This window comes from Nyctereutes procyonoides, unplaced genomic scaffold, assembly GCF_905146905.1.
Source record: "Nyctereutes procyonoides isolate TBG_1078 unplaced genomic scaffold, NYPRO_anot_genome, whole genome shotgun sequence".
Lineage (NCBI taxonomy): Eukaryota > Metazoa > Chordata > Mammalia > Carnivora > Canidae > Nyctereutes > Nyctereutes procyonoides.
In genome coordinates, this window is record NW_026575121.1 from 50,131,157 (window position 1) to 50,158,791 (window position 27,635).

Here is a 27,635-nt window from a genome sequence, read left to right on the forward strand (position 1 = left end):
AGTATGAAGCTTAAAATACACGACTTATTCTTTTTTTTTTTTTTTTTTTAATGATAGTCACACACAGAGAGAGAGAGGCAGAGACATAGGCAGAGGGAGATGCAGCTCCATGCACCGGGAGCCTGACGTGGGATTTGATCCCGGGTCTCCAGGATCGCGCCCTGGGCCAAAGGCAGGTGCCAAACCGCTGCACCGCCCAGGGATCCCGCGACTTATTCTTTATAACACCTGATCAAAGGTGCTGGGAGAATCAACAGTTGGGCTTCTGACTCTGATGGTGCCCCCTGCGTACATGTTGCTTTTTCTTTTTTCATACTTAGTCTCCATTGTTTACCCAGTAACCTCATCCTTTACTTTAGTATAATCCTCACCTTGACTTCTCTAGACCATGCCCTATGGTGGCACTAATTACATCATATTTTGTTCTGTCCCTGATTAGTTCATTGGCAAAATTCATTAGCATTTTGTTCATTATAATACCATAAACACAGGGGCAGATCCATTGCTGGGGAACTAAATGTGATTTATATATATATAGTATATATATATATATAAATCACATTTATATAGTTATATTTATATAGTTTTTGTTGAAACTATAATCGACCTGGTAAATTCCCACTGTATTCTTGACTAATTTCTTATAGTTACAAGGATGTAAACATTCTGTACTTTCTTTTGTCTATTTCCCTGAGGTATCAGTAATCACATTTCCTTGAATTAGTAGATATCCTGTGGTTTTCTTCCACGTCCCCTATATTTATCTCAAAGCCTGGCACAGAGTTGGTATTTAATAAAAAAGGACATTTGTGTTGAACTAGGCAGTGTGCTGTAGGGTATGGAGAATACAAAGATTTATAAAGTGTTTTTATTTTATTATTTTTTTATAAGATGTTTTAAAGGTGAACCTACTGTTTAGGTTAGGTGACAGGATACTTTATATAAATATAACACCACAGAAGTCGTTTTCCCAAAGAATATTGTTAATATCAAGCAGGAATCCTTCTTTTGTTATTTTTCTTTAGCCTGACTTTGTTTCCTTTTTTTTTTTTTAATTTTTATTTATTTATGATAGTCACACAGAGAGAGATTGAGAGGCAGAGACATAGGCAGAGGGAGAAGCAGGCTCCATGCACTGGGAGCCCAACGTGGGATTTGATCCCAGGTCTCCAGGATCACGCCCTGGGCCAAAGGCAGGCGCCAAACCGCTGCGCCACCCAGGGATCCCCTGACTTTGTTTCCTATATCTTTGTACACTTGTGCTATATATAATACTACATATTTTAATGTATTGGCCTGAATGCTTTGCTTTTTTTTTTTTTAAGATTTTATTTTAAATTTATTTATTCATGAGAGATAGAGAGAGAGAGGCAGAGACACTGGTAGAGGGAGAAATAGGCTCCATGCAGGGAGCCTGACGTGGGACTCGATCCTGGGTCTCCAGGATCAGGCCCTGGGCTGAAGGCAGTGCTAAACTGCTGAGCCACCAGGCTGCCCAAATGCTTTGCTTTTAAGTTGTTTTTGGTATGTAAATAATTAGTAAATATACTTATGGTTTTTTGTTTTTATAAAATTGTGACTCTGTATCAAGCATGATACTGTTTTTGTTAAAATTTCTACTTGTGTTTCTCCACAGGCAGCAGAAGATGTGGTTTTCATTGGACCTGACACACATGCTATTCACGCCATGGGTGACAAGATTGAAAGCAAATTATTAGCTAAGAAAGCAAAGGTTAACACAATCCCTGGCTTTGATGGAGTAGTCAAGGTGAGAAACTATTTTACTGTAATATACGTGTCCTTAAGTCAAACATTTTGTGAGAAGCGTAAGATAAAATGCAATTACTGCTTTTACAAAATATACATGCATAGGTTAAAATAAATCATTACTGTTTACACTGGATTAATTAATTAAGATTTTATTTATTTATTCACGAGAGATGCCGAGAGAGAGAGGCAGAAACATAGGCAGAGGGAGAAGGAGGCTCCCCAGAGGGAGCTAGGTGTGGGACTGCATCCCAGGACCCCAGGATCACGACCTGAGCCGAAGGCAGACGCTCAACCAGTGAGCCACGCAGGTGTCCCAGATTATTTTATTTTTTAAAAGATTTTATTTTTAAGTAATCTCTAAACCCAATATGGAGCCTGAACTTACAGCCCCAAGATCAGGAGTTACCTGCTTTAGTGACTGAGCCAAGCAAACACCCCTGGATTATTTTAAATGATATAAGTTAAAAGGAGCAAGAAGGCACTTAAGCATTTTATTTCATGGTTAGTTTTTTTAATTGAAGTATCATTGATGTGTACAATGTCTCATTAGTTTCAGGTTTATGACATAGTGATTCTATAACTCTATGCATTATGCTATGTTCCCCACAAGTGTAGCTGTCATCTCTCATCATACAACCCTATTACAGTACTGTTGACTATATCCCCTGTGCTGTACCTTATTATCCCTGTGACTTACTCTGTAAGTGGAAGCCTGTAATTCCCATTCTCCTTCAACCACGTACCCATCCCTGAACCCCCCAGTCCCTTTTGGACACATCAGTTTGTTCCTCATGTTTATGAATGTATGATTCTGTTTATTTGTTTTTCAGATTCCACATATAAATGAAATAGGTATTTGTCTTTCTCTGATTTATTTCACTTATATAATACCCTCTAGGTCTACGCATGTTGTCCTAAATGTCAAGATCTCGGTCTTTGTTAAGGCTGAATAATGTTCCCTGTGTGTGTGTGTGTGTGTGGTGTGTGTGTGTGTGTGTGTTTCACCTCTTCATCCATTCATCTATGGGTTAACACTTGGGCTACTTACATATCTTGGTTGTTGTAAAGAATGCTGCAATAAACATAGTGGTACATATATTTGAATTCATGTTCTTGTTCTCTTTGGATAAATATACAGTAGTAGAATCACTGTATGGTATGGTATTTTTTTTTTATGGTATGGTATTTCTATTTTTAATATTTAAAGGAACTTCCATACTGTTTTCTGCAGTGGCTGCACCAGTTTGCACTCCCACCAACAGTACATGAGGGTTCTTTTTCCTCCATATCCTCACCAACACCTGTTATTTCTAGTCTTTTTGATTCTGGCCATTTTTACAGGTATAAGGTGATGATCTCATCATGGTTTTGATTTGCATGTCCCTGATGATTAGTGATGTTGAGCATCTTTTCATGTGTCTGTTGGTCATCTGTATTTTTTTTTTTTTGAAAAGTGTCTATTCAGGTTCTTCTGCCCATTTTTAATCAGATTATTTTATTATATTTATATATTTATATATATTTATTATATTATTATTATTATTATTATTATTATTATTATTATTATTATTTGGTGGGGTTGTATAAGTTCTTTATACATTTTGGATTTTAAACCCTTTTTGGATAGGTCGTTTGCAAATATCTTCTCCCATTCAGTCATGATTAGTATTGACTCCTACTTTCATAGGAAAAACTTGGTGTTTTAAAAATATTCTCTTAGCTCTCTGGACTTCATTTAAATGATGGTATGTATTTAATGTTTGAAACATTATGATGTTCTCTGTATTCTCTGTATGTATCTTTGTGTTGAGCTTCTGTCCAGATGCATAAAACATAAATTATTATTTTTTTTTTAAATATTTTATTTATTCATGAGGGACAGAGAGAGAGAGAGAGACAGAGACAAAGGTAGAGACACAGGCAGAGGGAGAAGCAGGCTCCCTGCAGGGAGGCTGATGTGGGACTCCCATCTCGGGACTCCGGGATCATGCCTTGAGCCAAAGGCACACCTCAACCACCGAGCCACCCAGGTGTCCCTAAAATATAAATCATAAATGTGTTTCTGGTGGAAAGTGGTGTAGCTGTAGATGATTATAGATTTCAGCTATAGGTCCTCAGCAAGTACGCAGTTTTAGCAGCTGAAGGTTTCTAGGAAAGAAATGCAGAAATTGAAGTGTGTGTGTATGTGTCTGTGCTTGTGTGTTTCCCAGGAAAAGTTCTGTTTTTTTTTTTTTATTCTTCATTAGAAGAAGAGTGTCCCTATGTAGACTTTAACTTTGTGATTTGGGTTGGTCTGCAAAAACTTTTCATTTCACTTTCAATTATTGTTAGTTTTCGGGCTGGGTGATTCTTGATTGTGTATCTTTCATGTGTTATAGGACAGTTAGCAAGCTTGGCCTCTAATATCCTCAGTTTCTTGCCTATGTTTACTTTAATATATATATATATATATATTTTTTAATTATTTATTTATTTATGATAGTCACACACAGAGAGAGAGGCATAGACATAGGCAGAGGGAGAAGCAGGCTCCATGCACCGGGTGCCCGACGTGGGGATTCGATCCCGGGTCTCCAGGATCGCGCCCTGGGCCAAAGGCAGGCGCTAAACCGCTGCGCCACCCAGGGATCCCCCTATGTTTACTTTAATCTCTATTCATGTTCTTCCCCTGCCCCTTCTCTCCTGTTAACAAGGAAAAGATCCTCCCATCCTCAGTTGAGCCAGTTCTTCATGTTAGGTTCCAGATGTACCCCTGGTAACCTTCATGTTCTACAGTCTTTACTAATTATTTTTTTTCTTTTCTGTATCTGAAAACGTATCTTTCAGTCTTTTCCATTACCCTTGTTATGGAAAATCCTTAGTCAAAAGTGTACTGATCCCTGGGCTAAGTGGGAAGGATGTGGTGATAAACAGGAAGGATGCCCGTGACCCGTCACCACATGGCGCTTCCAGTTTAGTGGAAAGAAATATGATTGTTCTCTTCCTAGAGCACAGTAACCCCTCATCACTTCATAGCTGTCGCCTTAGTCTTTCCATTTTCTTTGAAGAATTGTCCTTACCTGTCCTTAATCATTAATCTATGGTCGGCTGGCTTCTTTCCTCATTTCCATGACAATTTCTTTTGCAAAGGCTACCAGCCACCTTTCCTTCTCACTAAATTCATTACCTTGTTTGTCCTGCCCTTTATCTCTTCGGAACATTTGAGTCTCTTGGTCACTTTTTCCTTCTTGAAATATCTACTTCTGGCACACTACTGCGTTCTAGTCTTGTTTTTGTGTTTTTTGGCTTGTTTTGAATGCTCGTTCTTAGTTTTCATGCTGATTGTTCTTCCTATCTTTGTTCTGTAAATGGTGGTTTTATTTTGGGTTCTGAGTAGGAAATTTTTTCTTATTGTACACTCTCACCCTAGGGCAGCCTTATTTATTCTTACAGCTCATATCTTAAATCTATGTCTATATCTATATGCATATCTGTGCTGATCTCTCTTAAACTTCTGAACTGCACATGTAAGTGCTTAAGCAGTTCTGCTTGATGCCCCTGAGACACCTTGAAAGTAACAAGTTAAAAACTAAGCTCATAATTTTCTTTCTAATTGATTGGCAAACTATGGCTCCATGCTCACCTGATTTGTGAATAAAGTATTATTGGTACACAGCCATGTTCTTTCCTTTATGTATTGCTGAATGCTGCCTTTTCATTAACAGTGACTGAGTTGGGAAATTGTGATAGACTGTGTCATGCAGCAAACCTAAAATATTTATTACCTGGGCCATTCAGAAAATGTTTACTGACTCTTGCTATAAACTTCTCAACCTGATTCTTTTCTTGCCTGAGAAAGTGGTGGTATTTTCTACACCGTTTCTCAAGCTAGAAACTTAGAGTTATTCTTGAAAAATATTGCTAGAGAGAAGTCACCTATAGATCTTTCTGATCCATTTGCTTTCTTTGCTCATGCTAACACCCAAGTTCCAGCTACCATCATTAATTTGGATTACTTTGTCAACCTTGTAAATTGATCTCTTTGTAGCTCGTCTTGGTCCCATCTAACTAACTTAGTCTTCTTCTTTTTTTGAAAGTTTTATTTATTTATTTTTGAGAGTGAGAGCACAAGCAGGAAGAGGGGTACAGAGAGAGAGAGAATTCCAAGCATATTCCCCTGGGATCTGGACATAGGGCTCAGTCCAACAACCCTGAGATCTTTACCTGACCTGAAACCAAGAGTCAGCTGCTTAACTGGTTGAGCTACCCAGACGCCCCCCAATTAACTTTCAACACTGGCTTGAGTGACCTTTCAGAAATCCAATTTCAATTCTATGCCTGTGTTTAAAAACTCTTGAATGGCTACTCATTTAAATCCTTTAAATAGCTAGCCTTTGTTTTTCTCTTCAAAATGATAAGGTGCCAGTTTACCCTTTACATTGTGTATAGCCATATATGGCATTTTCAGATTCTTGAAACTTCTATACTAAATTTTGTCATATGTGTTGATTCTGCTTCTGTCTTCATTCCTGAATGTCTCATTGTTTAGGTAGCTTCAACATACATTTCTTCCAGAGGCATTCCTTGACTGTCTAGATTAGATTAGGCCCTCTGCTGTATTCTCCCTTAGTACCCTACACTTTGCCCATCACATTTTAAATCATTCATTCCTTCATCTACTAAGTAAATATTTAAGTGCATACTGTTTGTCCAATGCTGTTTGAAGTGCTATGGGTGTAGTAATGAACAACAATAATAAAAACATTCCTGTCTTCATAGAGCTTATACTATAGAAGAAGGAGAGACAATAAACAAATAATCAAATGTATAGTACATACAATGGTGATATATAAGACAGGGAATGGGGAAGGGGAATGCTGGGAGGGTGGGGGACTCCATTCAAAATATTATCTATCTATCTATTTATTTATTTATAAAGATTTTATTTATTCATGAGAGACGGGGGTGGGGGGCACGGAGAAGCAGGCTCCATACAGGGAGCCTGATGTGGGACTCTATCCCGGGACTCCAGGATCACGCCCTGGGCCGAAGGCAGGCTCTAAACCACTGAGCCACCCGGGGATCCCCTCTATTCACAATTTTAAATAGTTTTAGCAAGCCATCTAAATAGGTGACAGGACAAGTCATGGGGGTATCAGGAGGAAAAGCAAAGCACTAGGCAGGAAGAATAACAGGTATAAAGGTGTTGAGATTGAAGTGTACGTGATGTTCAAAACAACCAGGAATCATGAGGCTTCTGTGATTGAAGGAGAGAAACGTCAGAGATGAGATAATTAAAGTGAGATGTAGTAGGGAGCTCAGATTTTTGTAGGCCTTTTTGCCCATTTTAATGATGGATTAAATGTCTACTTGCACTGGATTGTAAACTTGTTGGAGGGATTGTATTCTTTTTGTAACTGCATCACTTACACATGATGCTTGGCACATAGTCATAGTCAGTGTTCACTAAATACTTGTTGGGTGAATAATCTTTTAGGAGATAAATTTTTACACATAGAACCATGATATACACGTTATCTGCCATTTAGTACATATTATTCGACATACCAAAGAAAGGGAAGCATACTGAGAAAACCAAGAGAAAAAGTAAAACAGAAAACAGAAATAGACCCACATATGGTGTAGATACTGAAAAATAGGTATGATTGATACGTCAAAAAAATTTTGAAGAAAATGTGGAGAAAATAGATGAGCATATAAAGAATTTCGCCAGAGGTGCCTGGGTGGTTCTGTGAGTTAAGTAGCTGACTCTTGATTTTGGCTTAGGTTGTAATCTCAGAGTGATGGAATGGAGTCCCGCATCAGGCTCTGTGCTCAATGTGGAGTCTGCTTGTCCCTCTCCCTTTGCTTATCCCACTGCTTGCATGCTCTCGCTCTCTCTCTCTCTCTCTCTCTCTCTCTCTCTCTCTGTCTCTCAAATAAATAAATTAAAAAACACTTAAAGAATCTCTCCAGGGAGTTTGAATCTCTAATAAAATTAAATGGAAATTATATGACTGTAAATTATAGAAATAAAGACTTTATATAGGTTTAATAATAAACTCAGCAGAATTTGGGGTTTATGTGTAGTGTATATCAGTATTTCATTCCTTTTGATGGCTGGGTAATATTCCATAGTAGGACTATACCACTTTTTTTTTTTTTTAAACGCACTCATTAGTTGATGAATGAGTTATTTCCATTTTTTTGGTGATTGGGAGTTGTGCTGCTATAAACATTTGTCTGCAAGTGTTTATTTGAGTATCTGTTTTGAGTTCTCTGGGGTAAATGCCTAAGAGTGGAATAGTAGGGTCATATGATAATTCCATGTTTAACTTTTTGAGGAACCGTCAGGCATCCAAGCCTTAATGTAATCTTCTCTTCAGTTTGGGTAAATAAAGCCTGTGATTTGGGTAAATAAAGCCTGTGATTTGTTTCTCTGACTGTTAGAATATGGCAGAGGGTGACAGCATGTCACTCCCTGAACTAGGTTATGTTGTAGGGCAAAGGTAATTGGATATCACTACATTCAGTTGCATGATAGGGGAAAGTAATTGAGTGTTACTGTTGTGATTATGTTTCATTATATTAGACTCCATCTTAGGAGACTAGAGAACAGATTCTAGTTTTTGGCTTGATGAAGGAAGCTGCCATATTGAGAAAGTCCACATGGCAATAGACTATAGGCAGTTTCTAAGGATCTGAGTTAGGGTAGTTTTTGAATCTAGGGTCTTCAATAGAACAACTTATTGGAACCTCCCAGATTGCCTCAAGGTGATGGTATCTTTAACTGTAGTTGGTATAATAAAGTTGGTTTTGCTTGTTCAATGTGGTCTTTTCAGGGAGCCTGTGTTTGACAGCCTGCATTTGAATTTGCAACTGCTATTAATTTGGAAAGGGATAAGTAGCAAGTAGAAGAAAAATCCACTTACCTGTTTAGTTTTGTCTCCTCCTATGCTTTAGGTGATCTTTAAGATCTAATCATACTCTAAAATAATGGCAGGTTATCATTACCTGTGTTAACTTTATGGTATACAGTTCTTGACACCTGTTCCCTGAAGTAGGTAAGCCCCAATAGAACGTGCAGGTTATAGTTTTCAGATAAACATTTAAAAATAATGTTAGGACTGCCCTTTAGTTTCGCTTATAGGTTTTCTGGGTGGTTTTACTTGTAGCTTACTTTTAATTATTTGATATATACTTTTTTTTTTTTTAAAGTATATACTTTTTTAAAGCTTGGTAATTAGTTTCCTGTGTAGTAACCCTACATTCATTTGGAACTACACTGTTTTTCACAATATAGTTTAGAATTTGTTAGGTACAAGATTACTTTTAAGGGTACTTACGAAGATAGAAATTTGCTGATGCAAATAGTGTAACTTTTTGGAATACCTTGTGGTTTTAGCAATTGCATTAGCAAAACTTTTCCATTGGAAGAATGTATGTGTTAACTCTAGATACTTCTAGAGTTTGTACAATTCTTTGTATTTGAATGAGTCTAAATTTTTTTTTCTTTCACAACTGTATTCTTTCTTTCCCCAAGTAATTTTCACCTCTAACTTGAAATTAATGTGGTTTCAATTTGTTACATTGCTTTTTAAAACGTTTCTTTCTTTCCCATTATATGGAGGGTATATAGAAATGGTTTACCACATTTTTAAATTTTTTTTTTTTTTAGATTTTGCTTATTCATTCATGAGAGACACAGAGAGAGGCGGTCATGTAGGCAGATGGAGAATCAGGCGCCCCCATGGGTAGTCCAATGTGGGACTTGATCCCAGGACCGCAGGATCACACCTGAATCAAAGGCAGACTCTCAGCCACTGAGCCATCCAGGCACCCCAACTGCATTCTTTTAAAACCTCATGTGTAATACTAAAGAGTCTTCTGGAATGGTTTTCATTATGTTTTGTTCTTGAGTCATTCTTTTGATTAGAGAGAAATAGTTACAAGGTATGATTCTTAAGTAGTCATCTGGTATCAAATATTTGCCTTTAATGAGTTCTGGTCTATTCAATATCTCATTAATCTCAGGAACTTGAGCTTAGTATAGAGTATGCATCTGAAGCTGGTGGAAGACAGGGTCTCGAAAGCCCAGCCCAATTGTTTAGTAACGAATAATGAATTATAGGCCCTGATTTCAAAGAGCTTCAAGTCACTGTAGTTGACCTACAAGTAGGCAATTGAATACATTTTAATAATTAAAAACTCGGAGTGTAGGGGACCCATGTAGGAGGGCACCTAACCTGTGTGAGGGTGTCATGGCAGATCTTCCATTGGAAGTGCTATCTAAGTGATGCCTGAAGTTTGAGTAGTAGTGAGTTCATTAAATAAAAAGTGAAGGTGGTGATGGAGACACAACTCTAAGGTCAGTGAGAACACCTTATTGTTAAAGCTTGCAGCTGAGTGACTGCAGGAGCTTTGGAAAAGTGCAGATCTGCAGCATCTGGGGCTGTAGTAAGAGTGAGCTGGAGAAAAAATGAGGATCCAGATATGTGTGGCCATGACTGCGACGTGCCTGGATTTGTAGGTTATTCTTATGGCATTAGGAGCCTCTGAATGGTTTCCTGTAGAAAAGTTAACGTGATAAAATTGTATAATTAGAAAACTTACTTTTATTTGTGATGTGGAAAACGGATTGGAGCAGTGCAAAACTTGAGGTTGGTCAGTAAATTAAAAGTGCTTTTCCTGGATAATGATAGAGGCCTGGGACACCTGGGTGTCTCAACAGTTAACCGTCTGCCTTTGACTCAGGGCATGATCCTGGAGTCCCAGAATCGAGTCCCACATTGAAGCACATCGATGGCTTCTCTCTCTCTCTCTCTCTCTCTCTCTCTCTCTCTCTCTTTCTCTCTCTCATGAATAAATAAAAAAAATCTGAAACAACAACAACAAAACAAAACAAAAAAAGAAATGATAGAGGCCTAAACTAAAGTATTAGGATGGAGCAGGGTGGATCATGTGGAGGGCCTGGTGGAGGCTGAATTTGTAGCTTTTCTGATCTGGTACACGTCAGGAGTAGGGCAGAGGGAGCAATCACCACTAATAAACTCACCGCCTTTCGTTGTGATACCTGTTCCGCATTCTTACTTTGGGAGAAATTCATTAAACTTCTCTGAGTTCCTGTTGTCCTTTAAGTCTCAGAGCAGAGCGTGGTAATGTATTTGAATGAGGTCTGTAAATTTCAAGGACAGGCTTAAACTAGTCATTGTTTTTGTCCCCCAATTAGCCAGATTTTAAAAACTGTACTCTTGCTTTAGCAGGAAGAGCCAAATAATAACACAAATTAGCATGAAGCAAATCATTTAAAAACCAAAATACCGAAAAAATTGAAAAGCTATGTCCTAGTAATTACAAAGTACAATATTAGATGTATACTTTTCCCCTACTAAACCAAGAATGACTCTCCCGATGATGCCTCAAAGCCTTTATTTGAAAAAAAAAAAATTCAGTTATGGTTACTGTGCTGTTTTACAATTATAAAAATGTGTAGTAAAGTTTAGAAAGATGTGAGAGTGTATTCATAGTCTTCTCTTTGACTCCGAGTTGTCTGGAAAACCCAGTGAGCTGGAATCAATTTCCTGAACCCAGGACTGTTGAAAGTTTTGCTTAATTTGTACAAAAATGCAGAATAGTTTGAGGGTGCTTTTTGTGTCCTGAAAAGCTTTTACCCATAGTATATTGAACCAATGATCCCCCCCCAACCCAAAACAGTTGCTAATTTGTTCTAGAAGCTGAGGAAAGTAAATTCTTTTTATTTTTTTATTTATGATAGTCACACAGAGAGAGAGAGAGAGAGAGAGAGAGAGGCAGAGACACAGGCAGAGGGAGAAGCAGGCTCCATGCACCGGGAGCCCGACGTGGGATTCGATCCCGGGTCTCCAGGATCGCACCCTGGGCCAAAGGCAGGCGCCAAACCACTGCGCCACCCAGGGATCCCGGAAAGTAAATTCTTAAGTAGCTTCTTCCCATGTGAATGAGTGGCAGGACTCTCATCCAGTGAGTGCAGAATTCAGGGTTGGTAAGTAGGCTATACTGTAGTGAGTGAGAAAGGAGAAGTATGGTCTGAGTCACTGTAGGAGTGAATTGGGTGTTTAGCATCAGGGATATCTGTTTAAATTTGCCTGTTTGCCTTATTATAGTTTTTGCTTCCCATTCCCTGCTCCTCTTCCCTGCTCACCGGTGACAATGAGTGCACAGATCGTCTGATCCAGTGGCATGTGCTGGGGATGCAGGTGCACATTTTTTGCAGTACTGTAATGCCAGTATTAGTTCTGTGTTCTGTGGATTCCGAGGATGGATGATGACCACAAGATAGACCAATTAAAGGCGGGCAGGCAAGGGACAATTGGGACTCTGTGGGGGCAATCTGCCCGTTTTATCACAGATTGCCAAACCCGTTGTGTGCCGCATATCGTTCTGGTGTATTTCAGCCCTGACTCATTTCATCCTCACAATGACCCTATGAGATAGATACTGTTACTATCTCCATCTTACATGTGAGGAAACCGAATTCGGGAGGCTCCCTGGGAGGTAACCAGTTCACTGTCTGAGAGAGGGTGTTGGAGCCCACACCTTCTGTCTCCAGCACCTATGTTTTTGGTATTGGTTCTTACCATTTGATGCCTCCCAGGTGAGGGCTGGAGAGTAGTAGCAAACAGGCTTGTAGGAAAGGCACTTGATTTTTCTTAGCTCCTTTTGACATTTTTGTGATCTGCTTATTAGGTAATAGCAACATCACTCAACCCTCCCATAATATTCTCTGTTAAACAGAATTTTTCACTGTTTTGCTCTTGGGTTAAGTGATTGAGCTCTTCTAATGTAATTGTGCTGTTAAGAGGGAAGTAAAAGAAATGGTTAGTGGTTCTGGTGCTGTCTTTGCTCTTTCTCCATTTTTGGAATGTTGTGCCCATATTGCGAATCCGAGAAACTACCGAGGAGCCGACACCGATGCAAACACACAAGGGTTTATTTACAAGCTCGAGCTTGGGTCCAAGTATACCCGACACAGCGGAGCAGGGACTTGGACCCCGAGACTAAGAGGCATAGCAGCTTTATAGGGGCCAGTGGCCCATGGGATACACAGAAAGTTGCACAGTCATGTCGGTCCACACGCAGGTGGCCAATTGAATTACATCTTAGCCTATAGTATCCATTTGAGCTGGCCTATTACTTTGGTCAGAATTGGCACGCAGTTTTGGTGGGCACAAAGCAGGGTTACATTTTCGATTAGGGTGTGCCCACCGGCTTGACTAGGGTGGGGCAGCGCCTTAAGCAATAAGCAGGTCATGTGGGGGTCATACAGGAGGTGGCAGGTGTAGCACAAAATGGAATCATTCCTGCTCTGCTTGTCCAGGGGTAGGGGATTTTTGTTAAATTTCCTGGGTCCCACATGGAACTGCTGTTCTGTAACCTATATGATTTTAATATTTACCTCATCAGTGTTCCCAAGTGGTAAGTAACTTCAGAACCAGAGTGTGGGTTACTTTAAACTGGGATTATAGGCTGGAATTGCAGAACAAACCACAGAGACTTGAATCAAATCATATCGTTGGACTATTCCTTTTCCCTACTTCCTGATTTGAAGCCATAGGAATAGGATTGCTAATATTTTGTTTCATTTGGTTTTATACTTTCCAGTGTTTTCTCAGTAGTATTAACATAAAAACAAATATTCTAAGTACTTCAATTGACATTTTATTTTATTTAGTTTTTAAAGATTTTATTTATTTGAGAGAGAGAGAGACAGAGACAGAGATAGTGAGAGAGAGAGCACAAGTGGGAAAGAGAGGGAGGGGATGCCTGGGTGGCTCAGTGGTTGAGCGCCTGCCTTTGGCTCAGGGCATGATCCTGGAGTCCTGGGATTGAGTCCCACATCGGGCTCCCTGCATGGAGCCTGCTTCTCCTCTCTCTGCCTGTGTCTCTGCCTTTCTCTCTGTGTCTCTCATGAATAAATAAATAAAATCTTTTTTAAAAAAAAAAAAAGGAAAGAGAGGGAGAAGCAGACCCCGCCGTTGAGCAGGGAGCCCAATGCGGGCTTCGATCCCATGACTCAAGTTGCAGGATGCAGTAAGAAAAGTGCTTGACTGAGGGTTAAAAGACAAGGGTACATATTGGGCTGTTTTGCCCAGCAGCAGTGGTATTTCATTGAGTGTGCTTTGTTTTAATCTGAAGCAAAACCTAAGCCTATTTGTTTCCTTGGCTCCTGTCTGAACTAGTGTGTGGTGCTTCCTTACTGTATCATTTAAATGTGTCAATTTGAATAAGCCACGACATCTCATTGGATATAAGTTTGTTCACTTCAAACATGGATGATGGTGGAGATGAGCAGTTCTGTTGGCCCTGGAGTAGATCATTTAGGAGACTATTATCACAACAGACTTGTTTCTGCGGAAGCTGATGGATAGTTTATTAATTCAACAAACAACGTGTTGATGTATTGATTTGCTAAGTTCTGGGGATTTCGTAGAGAGCAGTAGACCTAGTCATTGCTGTCATAATTGAAGGACAAAGTGTTATCTGGTCACACAGCAAAGGCTTTCTGGAGAAAATGAGATTTTGGTGAAACCTGAAGACTCACCCCTGAGTTTAACAGAATATGGTCATTTTTTCTCTCCTCCAGACTGCTGCTTTCCAACCTCACATCCCTCTTGCCTCTCTCTAAATTCTGTTTGTTGGTTCATTCAGCATCAGCTATTTATTGAATGATGACTGTGTGCCAGACAGTTCTAGGAATTTAAAACTTATTCCTGAACCAGTTAGAGATTTAAATCAGCTAGAGATTTCTGCTTTTATGGAGCTTATATTTTAATGTAGTAGGGAGATGCAGGTAGACAATAGGTAGACAATATTCAAAATAATAAGTAAATTATACACTCAAATTCTTCAAAATACAGCCATAGTGAGTACTCTGTTTTCTTGCTCTTAGGCTGAAGTTCAGCAGCCTCTTTATTGTGGCCTGTGCAGCCATGCCTCACTCTCTGGTTGGCTTGCTGTTCAGGCCTTGCCCCCCTGACTCTGTTCTACCCTGACTCTGTTCTACTATGCTTTCATTTGTCGAGTCTCTTGCATAGGAGCTCTGTTCTTGAATTAGAGTGTCTCTGTTGTCACGTGTCCTCTTTACTTTTCCTGTGTAACATGCATCTTGGTAATGGTTTCTTAGCTGCTGTATAGTCATTTAAGGGCCTACCTTTCCCACTAGACTATAAATTACATGAAGACTGGGATGGTGCCTTTTTTATTCCCTCCTATCTTCAGGGTCTGGTACATGGCATATAGGCTAGGGAGCTGGAGAATGCCTGTGTGGGCTTGAGGGTGGGAAGGAAAGCCGAAGTGGGGAGGGGCTGGAGACCAGACTGGTATTTAGGCAGGCAGGATCTAGTACTGACACCATGTAAAGGATTTGAATTTTGGTTCTAAGGCAGTGGGGAGTCCTGAAAAGTTTAAACAGATTTTGGCAATACTATTTTGTCTTGATAATGTTTTAGGCCCTAGAAATAATTAATTAGTTTGACACCTTCAAGTGTGGCTGATTTAATTTTTAAATTGTGAAAATAGTATGAAGTATGACATTTTTATCTTAATGGTAAAAAAGTTAAATATGTATGTGTCTGCGGCACTAAGTCAAAGTTCCCTCTTCCCTACCTCTTATCCTACTTTCAAGCAGTAACTCAAGCTGAGGTTTTTGTATATGTCCATGCATAAGCTTTTATGAGCATTCCAAGGTGTTTTTCTGTCTAATAAAGATAAGGTCATACTATAAATATTCTGCTACAACTTGCTTCCCCCCACATTGTGCACTGCATTTGACATATTCTTAGAGTGTAGGCGTTACCTTCCTGAACCCAAGTCCTCATTACATTTGGAACTCTGCTGAGTCCCGAAAGTCCTACCAGAATAGGCCATGCCTTCCCCTGGACTTCATGCTGTCCTTTTCTGCCTCTTGCTTTTTGTCTTCAGTTTTCACCTTGTGTCCTTGTTTTCTAGAACATTTGAAATAACTTCTGAATTTGGATTTTTGTTCCTTGTTGTTCTTTCTATTTAGACTTCTTTTGCCTTAATTTTCCTGTAGTGGTGATGGTTCTCTTTAGGCATTCGTTTACATTTTACTTCAGAAGAATCCTTTCTGTTTTTTTTCTTTCTTAAAAAAGAAAATTATTAAGTAACCTTTACTGCCTGTGTGGAGCTTGAACTCGCAACCCCAAGATCGGGGGTCATGGGGTCATATGCTGGACTGACTGCACCAGCCAGGTGCTCCCAGAAGGAGCCTTTCTGAGCAGTGTTCTCCCTGTCTCCCTCAGTACCATTTGTTTCCTTGTAACATTTATTTCAATTCTCAGTTGATTTGTTTGCTCCCTTTCGGCTTCCCTTATTAAAGAAGACTGTAAGTTCCATGAGGGCAAGAACTATTTCATCTAGTATTATATTTGAATTAACCTCATCGTTTTAGACTGTGGCTTATTGTTTCATGTATGTATCCTTTTTGGTACCAATCCCTATTGAAGACCTTTAAAATGGTTTTCTGATTTTCCTACCGAAATACCAGCAACAAATTAAAAATTATTTATTTATATATCTCTCCATGTGCATGCTTGTGCATATATCTATAGGACAGCTTCCAAAAAATGAAAAATGTAGGTCTCCAAATTTTTGATGGATACTAGACAATTCTTTTCAAAAACGATCACACCATTTCATATGACAGTAGTGAGAGTCATGTCTGCTTACCTTCAGGTCTTTACTCCTGACTAATGGCAGACTTTGGCAGATCGAACGTGGTTTCTCATTGTTTAGCTTAAATGCCTATAATTATGACTCAAGTTGAACATATTTCATATATTCTTTTGGATTTCATTTTACGGAAACTTCTCATTTAATTTTTTGGCCATTTTTCCTGACAATTGTTGGTCTTTTTCTTGTTGATTCAGGGGTTTTAATTAAAAAATGTTTTTCTGGGATCCCTGGGTGGCGCAGCGGTTTGGCGCCTGCCTTTGGCCCAGGGCGCGATCCTGGAGATCCGGGATCGAATCCCACGTCGGGCTCCCGGTGCATGGAGCCTGCTTCTCCCTCTGCCTATGTCTCTGCCTCTCTCTCTTTCTCTCTTTGTGACTATCATAAATAAATAAAAATTAAAAAAAAATTAAAAAAAAATGTTTTTCTGTCTGTAGTCTTAAAGAAAGTTATAATGTGTGATATGTCATTGCCATTGAATTTGGAGGTATATGGGGCTTTTTAATCTCTTTATATTGCCTGATGATAGCTAAATAAATGTGCTAAAAGAACATATTAGAGATGAGTGTATTTAATAGTTTCTTGTTGGAACTGGTAATAGTTTTTAAATGTCCATTATATAATATATCCTGAATAAAATATCTTGGGATAAATGAATAACAAATGAAAACCTAATTTTTAAGGCTGTTTGATTTTACTTGGAAGTTCATTGAGTAAAATTTGCTTTTCATAGTAGGAAATATTCTTAAGAGTTGACAGCTGAAAACACAGATTGCCCAGTTAAATCTGAATCTTAGATAAACAATGATTTTGTAAAAAAAGTGTGTCCCAAATATTGCATCATAGTAAGGAAACATATCTGTTAGTTAAAAGAAAAGATTGTTTTGTGGCAATATATTGAAGTTATGAATTACGACAGTCAAAAATTTTTTAGAAGTTTTGGTTTGTGTAAACAGATATATGTATGTACACACATATATCCGTAATGTGTATATAATAAATATAACTAATGAATTCTGTGAATTATCTTTTAACATTTGCCTGTTTGTCAGTTCTCTCAAGCTAACGGACTTTTGTGACAGCAGTTTATTTTCTCTCCAAATATATTTTGCAAATATGCTGTTACACATTTGAAATAAAAGACATGTTAAAACTTTCCTTTTAGGCTTCTTATAATCCAGTCTCCATCAGCCAGCGCTCTTCCTGTATTTTGTTCGCGAGGCACTAATTGTCCGCATTTGGCAGGTTTAACACTTCCTGACAGAGAGGCTATTAAGGGGAAGTATTCTCCAATAACTGTCACTGGCTTGAACAAAGAACCTTCAAACTCAATGTGTGGAAACCACTAAGATTCTTAAATGACCCTTTTCATGGATTTTTGTCCCTTTAAGCTAAAATTTGGAGAATGTAGGGCCAGCAAAAACAGCAAGGTGTCATAAAGCAGTAATCCTTGATTTTTGGGAGAGTAGAGTGGGAGGTATAGATTTATCTCTGACTTGAGAACAATTGTTATTTGGAAAATCTCATTAGCAGATGTGACTGCTTGGAGTAGAAAAAAAAAAGACTTAAAACTGATGTCGCTTTCAGGACCGCTTTGAACTTAACAAGCACCTATTTGTGGAGCAGACTGGCTAATGAAAGGAAATTAAATTTTTCTGACAACTTCCCCTGCCAACCTCCTTATTCAGGGGATGTTATTAGGTACTGAAGACTTTTAAGGAAGATTTTTTTTTTTTATTAAACATAAATGAACCAGTTATAAACATCCCCTGCCCCTCCTTTTGGGGGAGGATTCTGACATGGTGTTTACTCTACATTTTTAAATTGCTGGCTTAAAGGCTTACAAAATACCAGCCTTCACTTTAGTATTTTAAAGTTATTTTTTTTTGAAAATTCATGCATTCTCACTAGCTAATGGTTTCAAAATATTGTCATTCCTTGTGATTAGTTTATATCCCTGAGTTGTAAAGAAAAGCCACATTTTAGCTTTCTCCATATTGTTCATGGGGAAGTGTATCAGGAGTGTCCCGTGCTAGGTAAGAGTTAGTGATCAATGAAATGGTTTAGACCTGAGGAAACTTTTTCTTCTCTCGGTTGCATTGGTTGATATTTAGCAATAATTAATCCTTACATCATCAACTCTTACCTTGTACTGTTTTGGAAAGCATTTGCTTTCCTTGGGTTTATCAGTTTCCTCCCACAAGTTGGCTCATGGAATTTAAGGTTTTAAATTACATAACAAGATGTGCCTAATAAAGATAAAATATGTACCTGAGAGAAAAGGACAAGAAGGAAAGGAAAAAGTAATGGAGACTACTAAAGGAATTTTTTTGGGGGACAGTTGGCAGTTTCTGTAGATACTGGAACTTTACCTTTTATTTCTGGAAAATCTTGAGCCTCTCCCAAACAATAGAGAATCAACTCCCCCTGCTGACAGAATCCAGGAAAACATGACATATAAATATCAGAGGGACAGAAACAAGCTGGCTGTAGACAAGCTTTAATGATCTGATTTACGATTCAGTATTGATTGTAAACATCTAAATTCTGCTGTTAAATTCCAGCAACTGCACCAAGTCATTTGGCAATTCTAGTAGTGCTTCCTGCCAGCTCATTTCGAACTGCTTTGAGTTTCTTAATATAATAATGATGAGGTAGAATTTACATTCCACTTATGGTATTAATTTTACATTTCTCTGAATGAAAAGAGTTAGAAGGTTGTAAAATTGAACATTAAATGAATCATTGGAGACAGTAGTGCAATATATGACTGCCCTAAAGACATTGTGCAATGGCTGATGGGATTAATGTTGGGTCTCATTTCCTGCTTTTACAGGATGCAGATGAAGCTGTCAGAATTGCAAGGGAAATTGGTAAGTTCTTAAATTAACTTTGGTAGAGTTTCTAGGTCTTTCAGCAGCAGATATGGTTGAGTAAACATGTAAGAAGTAACCCCATAGAGCAAATAATATTTTAATACTTTTGGATTTTGATTACTTGTCCCTTTGGAAAAATTTATCAGGTGAATTACTGTGTTCTATTATGAAAGTGAACTTTAAAGAGTAATTTGACTTTAATTATAGCCCTTTTGTAAGTTGAAAATCCCTTGCTAGTTAAAAGAAGAAATTGTCTTAACACTTGAGCTTCAATGTGATATAAATTTTATTTACTAGTTGAATACAACTTCTTAAAGTTTAAAGAAATGAAAGGTTAAAATGAAGATTTCCTATTTGACAAGGCTCTTGGAGTTTTTACCTTTTCTTAAGATGTTAAATATCGACTTTTAATAATCTTGCTAGGAAAAAGAATACGAGAAATCAGAATGGAATATTCTAAAAACTGTCCCTATTGCTCATGACAGTGATTCTATTTTCAGTATCTACTAACTTAAAAAAATGTATGAGGGCATATTGTTATCAGGGATTAGTAATGCTACTCAATAACTATAATTGTATTAATCTGATTACTATTTATATACATTTGAGAGAACATTGTAGTTATGTGAGAGAATTAGTGCCTGGCAATCAGGAAATCTCAGCATCTTAGCTTTCCTACATGGGTAGGACTAAACTTTTCAGCATCGTACTTTAACATTCTTTAGTCTTGTTTTCTCATTAAGATCGATTATTTAGAATTATTTTATTCACTGGGAGAGCATTTGATTTGGCAAAATTTACATAGTTGTGATATATATCTTATTTCTGAAAGTAATTGAGTTAGTAAATACATTCTTCACAGTCAGCTCTGGCTAGCTTAACAGGTCTGCAGTGACCTGGAAAGTTGTTTGGTTTCTGGGTCCCTGTGTCTAGTTGGGTCTGGCTAAATTATTTTGGTTTGGCTCATGGTTAAGTGTGTTTTGTTCTTTGTTTTGCAAACATTGCTGCTACCGATGGAGATTTGGACTTAAGACCAGGTTTTAGAAAGTTTTACGTTATCTTATAACTATGTCTCTTCCTTAATCATTTCTTCAGACATATCAACATTTTCAAAAAGCATTTTACTACTTCACAGGAAGATTTGCTAGATTGCTGAATAAGCTGGACTACATGGAAATGATTTGTGGTTTATTCTTTGAGAAAATCAAAAGCTGCCTCTGAGGTTTGAAATCCGTTGCATTCCTCGCAGCCTAAGAGGCATGTAGGGTACCTGCTGGCTTTTGGGGAGCCTTTTTTTTTTTTTAAGTAATTTCATTTTATTCTATTATATACTCTTAGATTTAAAAAGTCATCTTTTTGGTTCTAGTTTAGACAGCATTGTTATCCATAATAAGATAGATTAATACTATTAGCACAACAGTATCTACATAGAAAGGACAGACTATTTGGAGGAGCTTTGTGCAGTGGCAGTATTGTAGCCAATGAGGTTTATCTGAGGCACGATCATCGCTAATTGAAAGACTATTTGGAGGAATTTAGAGAAATGAAAGAGATTAGAAGAAAATCTTGAATTACATTGGCATGCCATATTTTGAATTATGACTCTTCCACTCTTGAGCATTTCTTTTGTATAAATGGCAGGCTGCAGATTGCTTGCTTTCATGTCTTTTACTTTTTTTTTTTTAAATAATCTGTGACCTTTAAAATAATTAGTTAATCATAATGGGACTCTGAATAGTTCTCATCATTTGGCTTTCCTCCCTTAATATTTTAATGCTGTGCTTCCCTTTGAGCTTACTCCCGAGGTTACCTAATTTGATCTCAGGCTCTTTTCTTTATATTGAGGCATAACCTTTATGACTCCTTCCTCTTTCCTATCTTCTAATTCTTCTCCAATTACGCCTTCTCATTTGTGAAATAAATGATCGTAATCATGGCTGTTAAGTGTAGGAGTGCTGGAGTTTTGCTTATGCTGAAAGAAAGGGAAGCCGTAAAACTTGACGTGAAATAAAACATAATAGAGAACTAGGGTCATCAGCTTTATAAAGCATTTGGAATTTCCCTGAAAACCTTTCTGAATCACCTCAGAAGCCTCCCATAAAACCTCTTCCCTCAAGTGCCAGCTTCTAAAATAAATGAAATTACATATTATTAGTCTCTTGGTATTCTGTTTTGTTTGGTGATTCATCAGTTTTGTTTTCTACTAATTTTATTGAGATCTGTCACATTTTAACTACATTATGATTTTGATGGGCTTTTGTGAATTCATCCAAGAGTTGAATTAAACATTGATTTCATAGGAAAATGTGCTCCTAGTTCTAGACAACTGAATTATTTTTTTTTTTTTTTTTTTAAATTTTTATTTATTTATGATAGTCACACACACAGAGAGAGAGAGAGAGAGAGGCAGAGGGAGAAGCAGGCTCCATGCACCGGGAGCCCGACGTGGGATTCGATTCCGGGTCTCCAGGATCGCGCCCTGGGCCAAAGGCAGGCGCTAAACCGCAGCGCCACCCAGGGATCCCTAGACAACTGAATTATAATCAAACCTTTGAACTTGTCCATTTATAGGTAGCAAATTGTCCATGTCATAAATATCTATTCACAGATTTCTCTGTCTACTTCTTTCTGTGTTACATGGAGAAAATTAAATTGACCATCTTTTCTGTGGTTTCCTTCTCTCTTGTGTCTTCTCTCCTGGAAACTGGAATCTTTGAGGACAAAGGAGGAAGCTAGCTGCCTTAAGCACTGATGAATTAGGTGTCTTTTACATAATAGTAGCTTTTGTTTATGGAGTATATTTTCCATGAATCAGGCACTTTGTGAATGTTATTTTTAATGCAAATTTTTGGGTTAATTATTTTTTACATTTAAGAAACTAAGGATTAGAAATGGTAAGTACTTTGCTCAAGGTCATAGACCTACTGAGTGGTGGGCCTGCTTTAAATTTAGGTTCATTTAGCTCCAAAGACTATCGAGTTTTCATTATACTTTTGCTAAACTAATGAGATTATGTGATGAGAGCTAAAATTTGAGTTACCACTTTGTGTAAGGTACTGTAAGGCACTTACACATGTGATATGTGGAATTGAAGAAACCTTCTCTTGTCAGTGACAGGGTGAGAGACTGTTAAGGCTTAATATGTTACTTCTGTGTGCTTGTTTTTTGGTCTTCCTCATCTCTCTCATTCTCACTCCTGATTTTTTTTTCCTTTGACCTAAGTTTAGAGATATGGGGCTATTGATCCCCAGTTTATCTTTAACCCCAGAGATTGACAATGGTAATCAGTGAGCTTGATTTGCATTAAAGTTTGATCTTTTTACTTAACCAAAGGCCCGAATTGATTTGTAAAAAAAAAACCAACTCCCACTCCAAAACCCATAGATATATTGTAAATATAAAACTTGTCCTTTAACGACTTCTGGATAATTCTGATTCTTTTCTTTTACCTGTTTTTCTTATAGCCACAAATCATGCCCGATTTAAATAATATATTATTTTTGATCCTCAGATTCACCATATTCTAAGCCTGCTTCACCCAAAGTTTCTACATCTTGGTAAATGTCACTCCATTTACTCAGTGGCTAAAGCTAAAACCCAAGATCTATCCTGGTTTCGTTGCCCTGTCGTCCTATTGTCAATATATCAATAGATACTGTCAATCCTTCATTCAGAATACTTCCCATATTCACTACTCACTATCTTTTTACTACCAGTACTCTCTTGCAAACTACCATTGTCCTTGGAGGGACTGTGACAATAGTTTCTCTACTTCTTTTCTTAAATACTTCAAAGTCATTCTTCACATAACTGTCAGTGTGATATTTTAAAACTCTAAGTAATAAGGACACACCCCCATCTCATCCCACACAGTATCTGCTTTAAGCCCTCCAATGGCTTTTCCTTGCATTTAGATAAAATAAAAATTCCTTACCCTGACTACCAACCCCAAATGATTTGGCATCTGCCTTTCTCTTCAATCTTATTTTATACTACTCCCTTCATCACCTGCTGTGCTTTAGTTACACTGGCTTTCTTGAATACACCAGACTTCAGAGCCCTAGAATTAGGCTTTTTTGGGGGTGGGGTGGGGTGGGAGTCTTGAGTACTCTAGCTGATGTTTTCACATAGATGGCTCCTTTTTTTTTTTTAAGATTTTATTTGTTTATTCATGAGAAACAGAGAGAGAGGCAGAGACACAGGCAGAGGGAGAAGGAGGCTCCTCGCAGGGAGCCCGATGCAGGACTCGATCCCTGGACCGAGGATCACGTCCTGGGCCAAAGGCAGACGCCCAACCACTGATCCACCCAGGCGTCCCTAGATGGCTCCTTATAGCCATTCATATCTTGACTGACATGTCATTTCTTCAACAGAAGATACTCTGATATTGCCACTCAATCATTCCTCTTATAACCGTATTCTCCGTCTCTGCAATGATATTTTTCTTGTTCATTACTTTTCGCCTCAATATAGTATTTTGAAATTTTTCTATCATACAACATTTTGAAATCATACATTTTCAATCATACAGCATTTCAAAGTACAGTTGCAGATATGTATCCCACTAAATACTTTAACATAGAAGTCATTAACTGAATTCAATATCTATATACAGTTTTGTGGGTTTTTTTGACTTTTTATTTTTTTATTATTTTTTAAAAAGTTTTGTTATTTTTTAAAAAAAGATTTTATTTATTTATTCATGAGAGACACACAGAGAGAGGCAGAGACATAGGCAGAGGGAGAAGCAGGCTCCCCACAGGCAGCCTGATGTGGGACTTGATCCTAGGACCCTCGGATCATGACCTGGGCCAAAGGCAGAAGCTCAACCACTGAGGTACCAGGTGCCCCCAGTTTTGTTATTCTGAGACAAAATTTATATACAGTAACATGAACTAATCTTAATTATATATTTGCTGATTTTGATGTATGCATACATCTGTGTGTCCTAAAATCTCACCGAGGTATTGGACATGACTGTCACCCCAGAGAGTTCCCTCATGTTCTTTCCACATCAGTTCTCACCATCCTCCCCAGGTTCAGAGGCAACTAGTTCTAAATTTTTATACTAAAGATTTGATTTTTAAAAATTGAGACAAAATTTAAATACTATAAACGTCAATCTTTCCAAGTGTGCAATAAGTTGGTTTTTGTATATTCACAATGTTGTGCGACCACCACCACTGTCTGATTCCAGTACATTTTTATTACCCCCAACAGAATCTCTACTCCTTAGTACTCATCTGCTTATGCCCCTCCAGCCCTGGTCAACCACTAATTTACTTTCTGATTCTATGGATTTGCTTATTCTGATTGTTTTGTAAAAATGGCACCTTTTGTGTCTGGCTTCTTTCACTTATAGTTGTTTTCAAAGTTCATCCATGGTTTACTGTGTATTGGGGCTTCATTCCTTTTTATGACTGAGTAATATTCTATTCCATGTGTATACCACTTTATGTTTATCCATTCACCTGTGGATAAACATTTGGGTCATTTCCTCCTTTGACTATGGTGAACATGCATCTACATGTATTTGGATACCCGGCTTTAATTCTTCAGGGTGTATACCTGTTTGTGGAATTGCTGGGTTACATGGTAATTCTATTTTTAACTTTTTAAGGAACTGCCAAACTCTTTCCTCAGTAGCTGGACCATTTTTACATTCCTACCAGCAATGTTCCAGTTTCTTGACATCTTTGCCAACATTTGTTATGTTCAGTTTTTTTTTTTTTAAATAATGGCCATCACAGTGTGTGTGAAGTGATATCTCACTAGGCCAGACATTGACAGAATGCATAAAAAATACAACTCAACTATATGTTGTTGACAAGACACTTACTTAGATCCAGAGACAGAAATAGATCAAAAGTGGAAGGATGGAAAAAGATATCCCATGCAAATAGTAACCAAAATATCTATACAGTTTCCCTGCATTATACAGATTCTGTTTATCTTTGCAAATGATTGTTTTGTGTTCATTTAGTTACTGTTTTATAGATAGTGACCATGTAGGTTACTTTCCTTTTTGTATTTCTAGTACTTAGCACAATGCTTATCCCATAGTATGTATTCAGCAAGTGGTTATTCAGTGAACGAATCTAAATAAAAATGTATCAGTATACAAATGAATTAAATAATCATGTATGTAGAAATTATTTTCTACAATATTTACAGACCATAATTTGACAGTAATTTCTTATTTCTTTTCCTTTAATCTTTAATTTTGTAATGGATATACCTGGGAAGAACAGGAATATTAAGTAATCCATTATAAACTTCTGTAAATAGGTAATTAAAAAATAATTTGATTTTTCAAGTAAATTTAGTTTGTGCTTATTAACGACTACTACCCAGCAATTCTTGTAGGTTGTTCTTGGATTCATTAGACTGGGCTAATGGAAGTTTTTAGGAATCTAAGATTCAGATGTATAAGATTATGTGACTGAACCTTATTGCCTTGTCCTTGTCTCTGGTGACATCTTATATTCTTTGCAAGATAGATTCTATGTCTTTTTCTTTCTTCCTTCCCTCCCTTCCTCCCTTCCCCTTCCTCCCTTCCCCCCTCCCTCTATACCCAATGTGGGGCTCTAAATTATAACCCTGAGATCAAGAGTCCTATGTTCTACTGACTGAGCCAGACAGGTGCCCCCTTCCATTTGTTTCTTTTTGATAATAGTCTTTATAAGCCTTGGCCTCTGTCTCTCATGAGTATGTAAGGGTTTTGGTCATCTTTTCTTCTCTGCCTCGGCTGTTTTCCTTTGTCTATTCTTCCCATCTTCCTTTTGACTTGGCATTACATAAAAAACATTGCTCATATTTGTTTGTGTGTTTTTTTAAATAAATAAAGACAAATTGCTTGTACTTAAGAGGAATAAAAATACTTGGCTAAGCCACCAAATCTTTTATTTCTTCTCTTTCATCCCACTTAGAAAATTTTTCACATGTGGTATACAACTGTGTGGTTGAAGATATATTAAAAAATATTATAATTTAGACCATCACAATCTCACATCCTGTTAATTTATTTTCCAGTTTGATCCTCGGTATGTTTAATATGCTAAGGAGATTTAATAAATGCCTAAGGAGAAGTTATGTTGAAGATAATAATTTTAAAGTATTCTTTGTGAAATCCGTTAAAAAGTGAGGTATTTTACTTCACTGTTTTCCCATTGTTGAAGTAATGTGGTGATTGAGATCAGGATGATAATCCCTGGGAGATGGGAACTGGAGATCTTCATCCCCTCCCTCCCCCCACCCCCACCCCAGCCCCACAATTGTCACTTAGGGTATTTACTTACATTTTCTTTTATTACTCCAGTATACACCTTTTGAATTTAAGCATGATTTTACAAGTTCTCTCTCTGTATTTTTACCATATTCATTCCCAATGCCTTTTTTTTCTCAGCCTTTAATCATTTTTTTTATTGTTATTCTTTCTTGAATTCCTTTTCTTTTCTTTTTTTTTTCTATTACTCTATTGCAAAAGACTCTGCATAATGTTCCGACAATAATATGAAAACAAGGAACCTTTGGTTTTTGTTGGGAAACTTCCTGTCTGTGAACCCCTTTTGCTTTAATCTATCAATACTTTGAAATGTGCTTGATTTCTGTTCCCGGAAATAGAGTTAGGATCTAATTTTTTGTTTGCCTGAGTAGAGGGAGAGAGATAGACAAGATTAGTTTTTCTAAAGAGAATGATTGCCTTTCTGTCAAATAAATAAAATCTTAACAACCAAAAAAAAAAAAAAGAATAATTGCTTTTCTTTCCAAATCAAAACAAGTAATGTTGTTATTGGTTTACTTTAGCTTGTAATATATCTTGATTATAGCTGCATATGTACAATATTGGTTCATTCTTACTTAAACTAAAATTGTTGTTTGTTTATGTGTGTGGATGGTCAACTTAGGAAAGGCAAAATATCCTGTGTCCACTTCACACTTTGTTTTTCCATGGGAAAAATACAGTGATAATAAGGATCACCTGAGATATATACAGGTGATATATACATGTGTCATCTTGGCTAATTTTGCTTTTAATCAATGTGTAGCGAATTTTGGCTTTTTAATCTGATTTTATGTGATGATAATATGTCTACACCAGCTCATTTTTCTTTTTTCCTTGTATGTTCTTACAACTTTTAAATCAACCAGTGAACCATTGTTTTAGGTGTATCTCTTGTAAGTATATTGCCTGGTGTTTCGTTTCTATTCAGAGTATTTGTCTTTTAACCAGAGTGTAGTCCATGTATACTCATTGTATTTACTACCGTATTTTGATTT

General features: G+C 37.5%; 1 protein-coding gene and 1 pseudogene across 1 annotated transcript in view; both read left to right on the forward strand.

The window, feature by feature from the left end:
- The window catches only part of PCCA (propionyl-CoA carboxylase subunit alpha), a 404,157-nt gene that overhangs the window by 106,196 nt on the left and 270,326 nt on the right, over nucleotides 1-27,635 (forward strand). The window contains exons 7-8 of the mRNA XM_055335978.1: nucleotides 1,637-1,768; nucleotides 19,316-19,352. Coding sequence (XP_055191953.1) covers nucleotides 1,637-1,768; nucleotides 19,316-19,352 — 169 coding nt within the window. The remainder of the gene's footprint in view (nucleotides 1-1,636; nucleotides 1,769-19,315; nucleotides 19,353-27,635) is intronic.
- On the forward strand, nucleotides 20,808-20,940 carry LOC129516698 (U4 spliceosomal RNA; annotated as a pseudogene).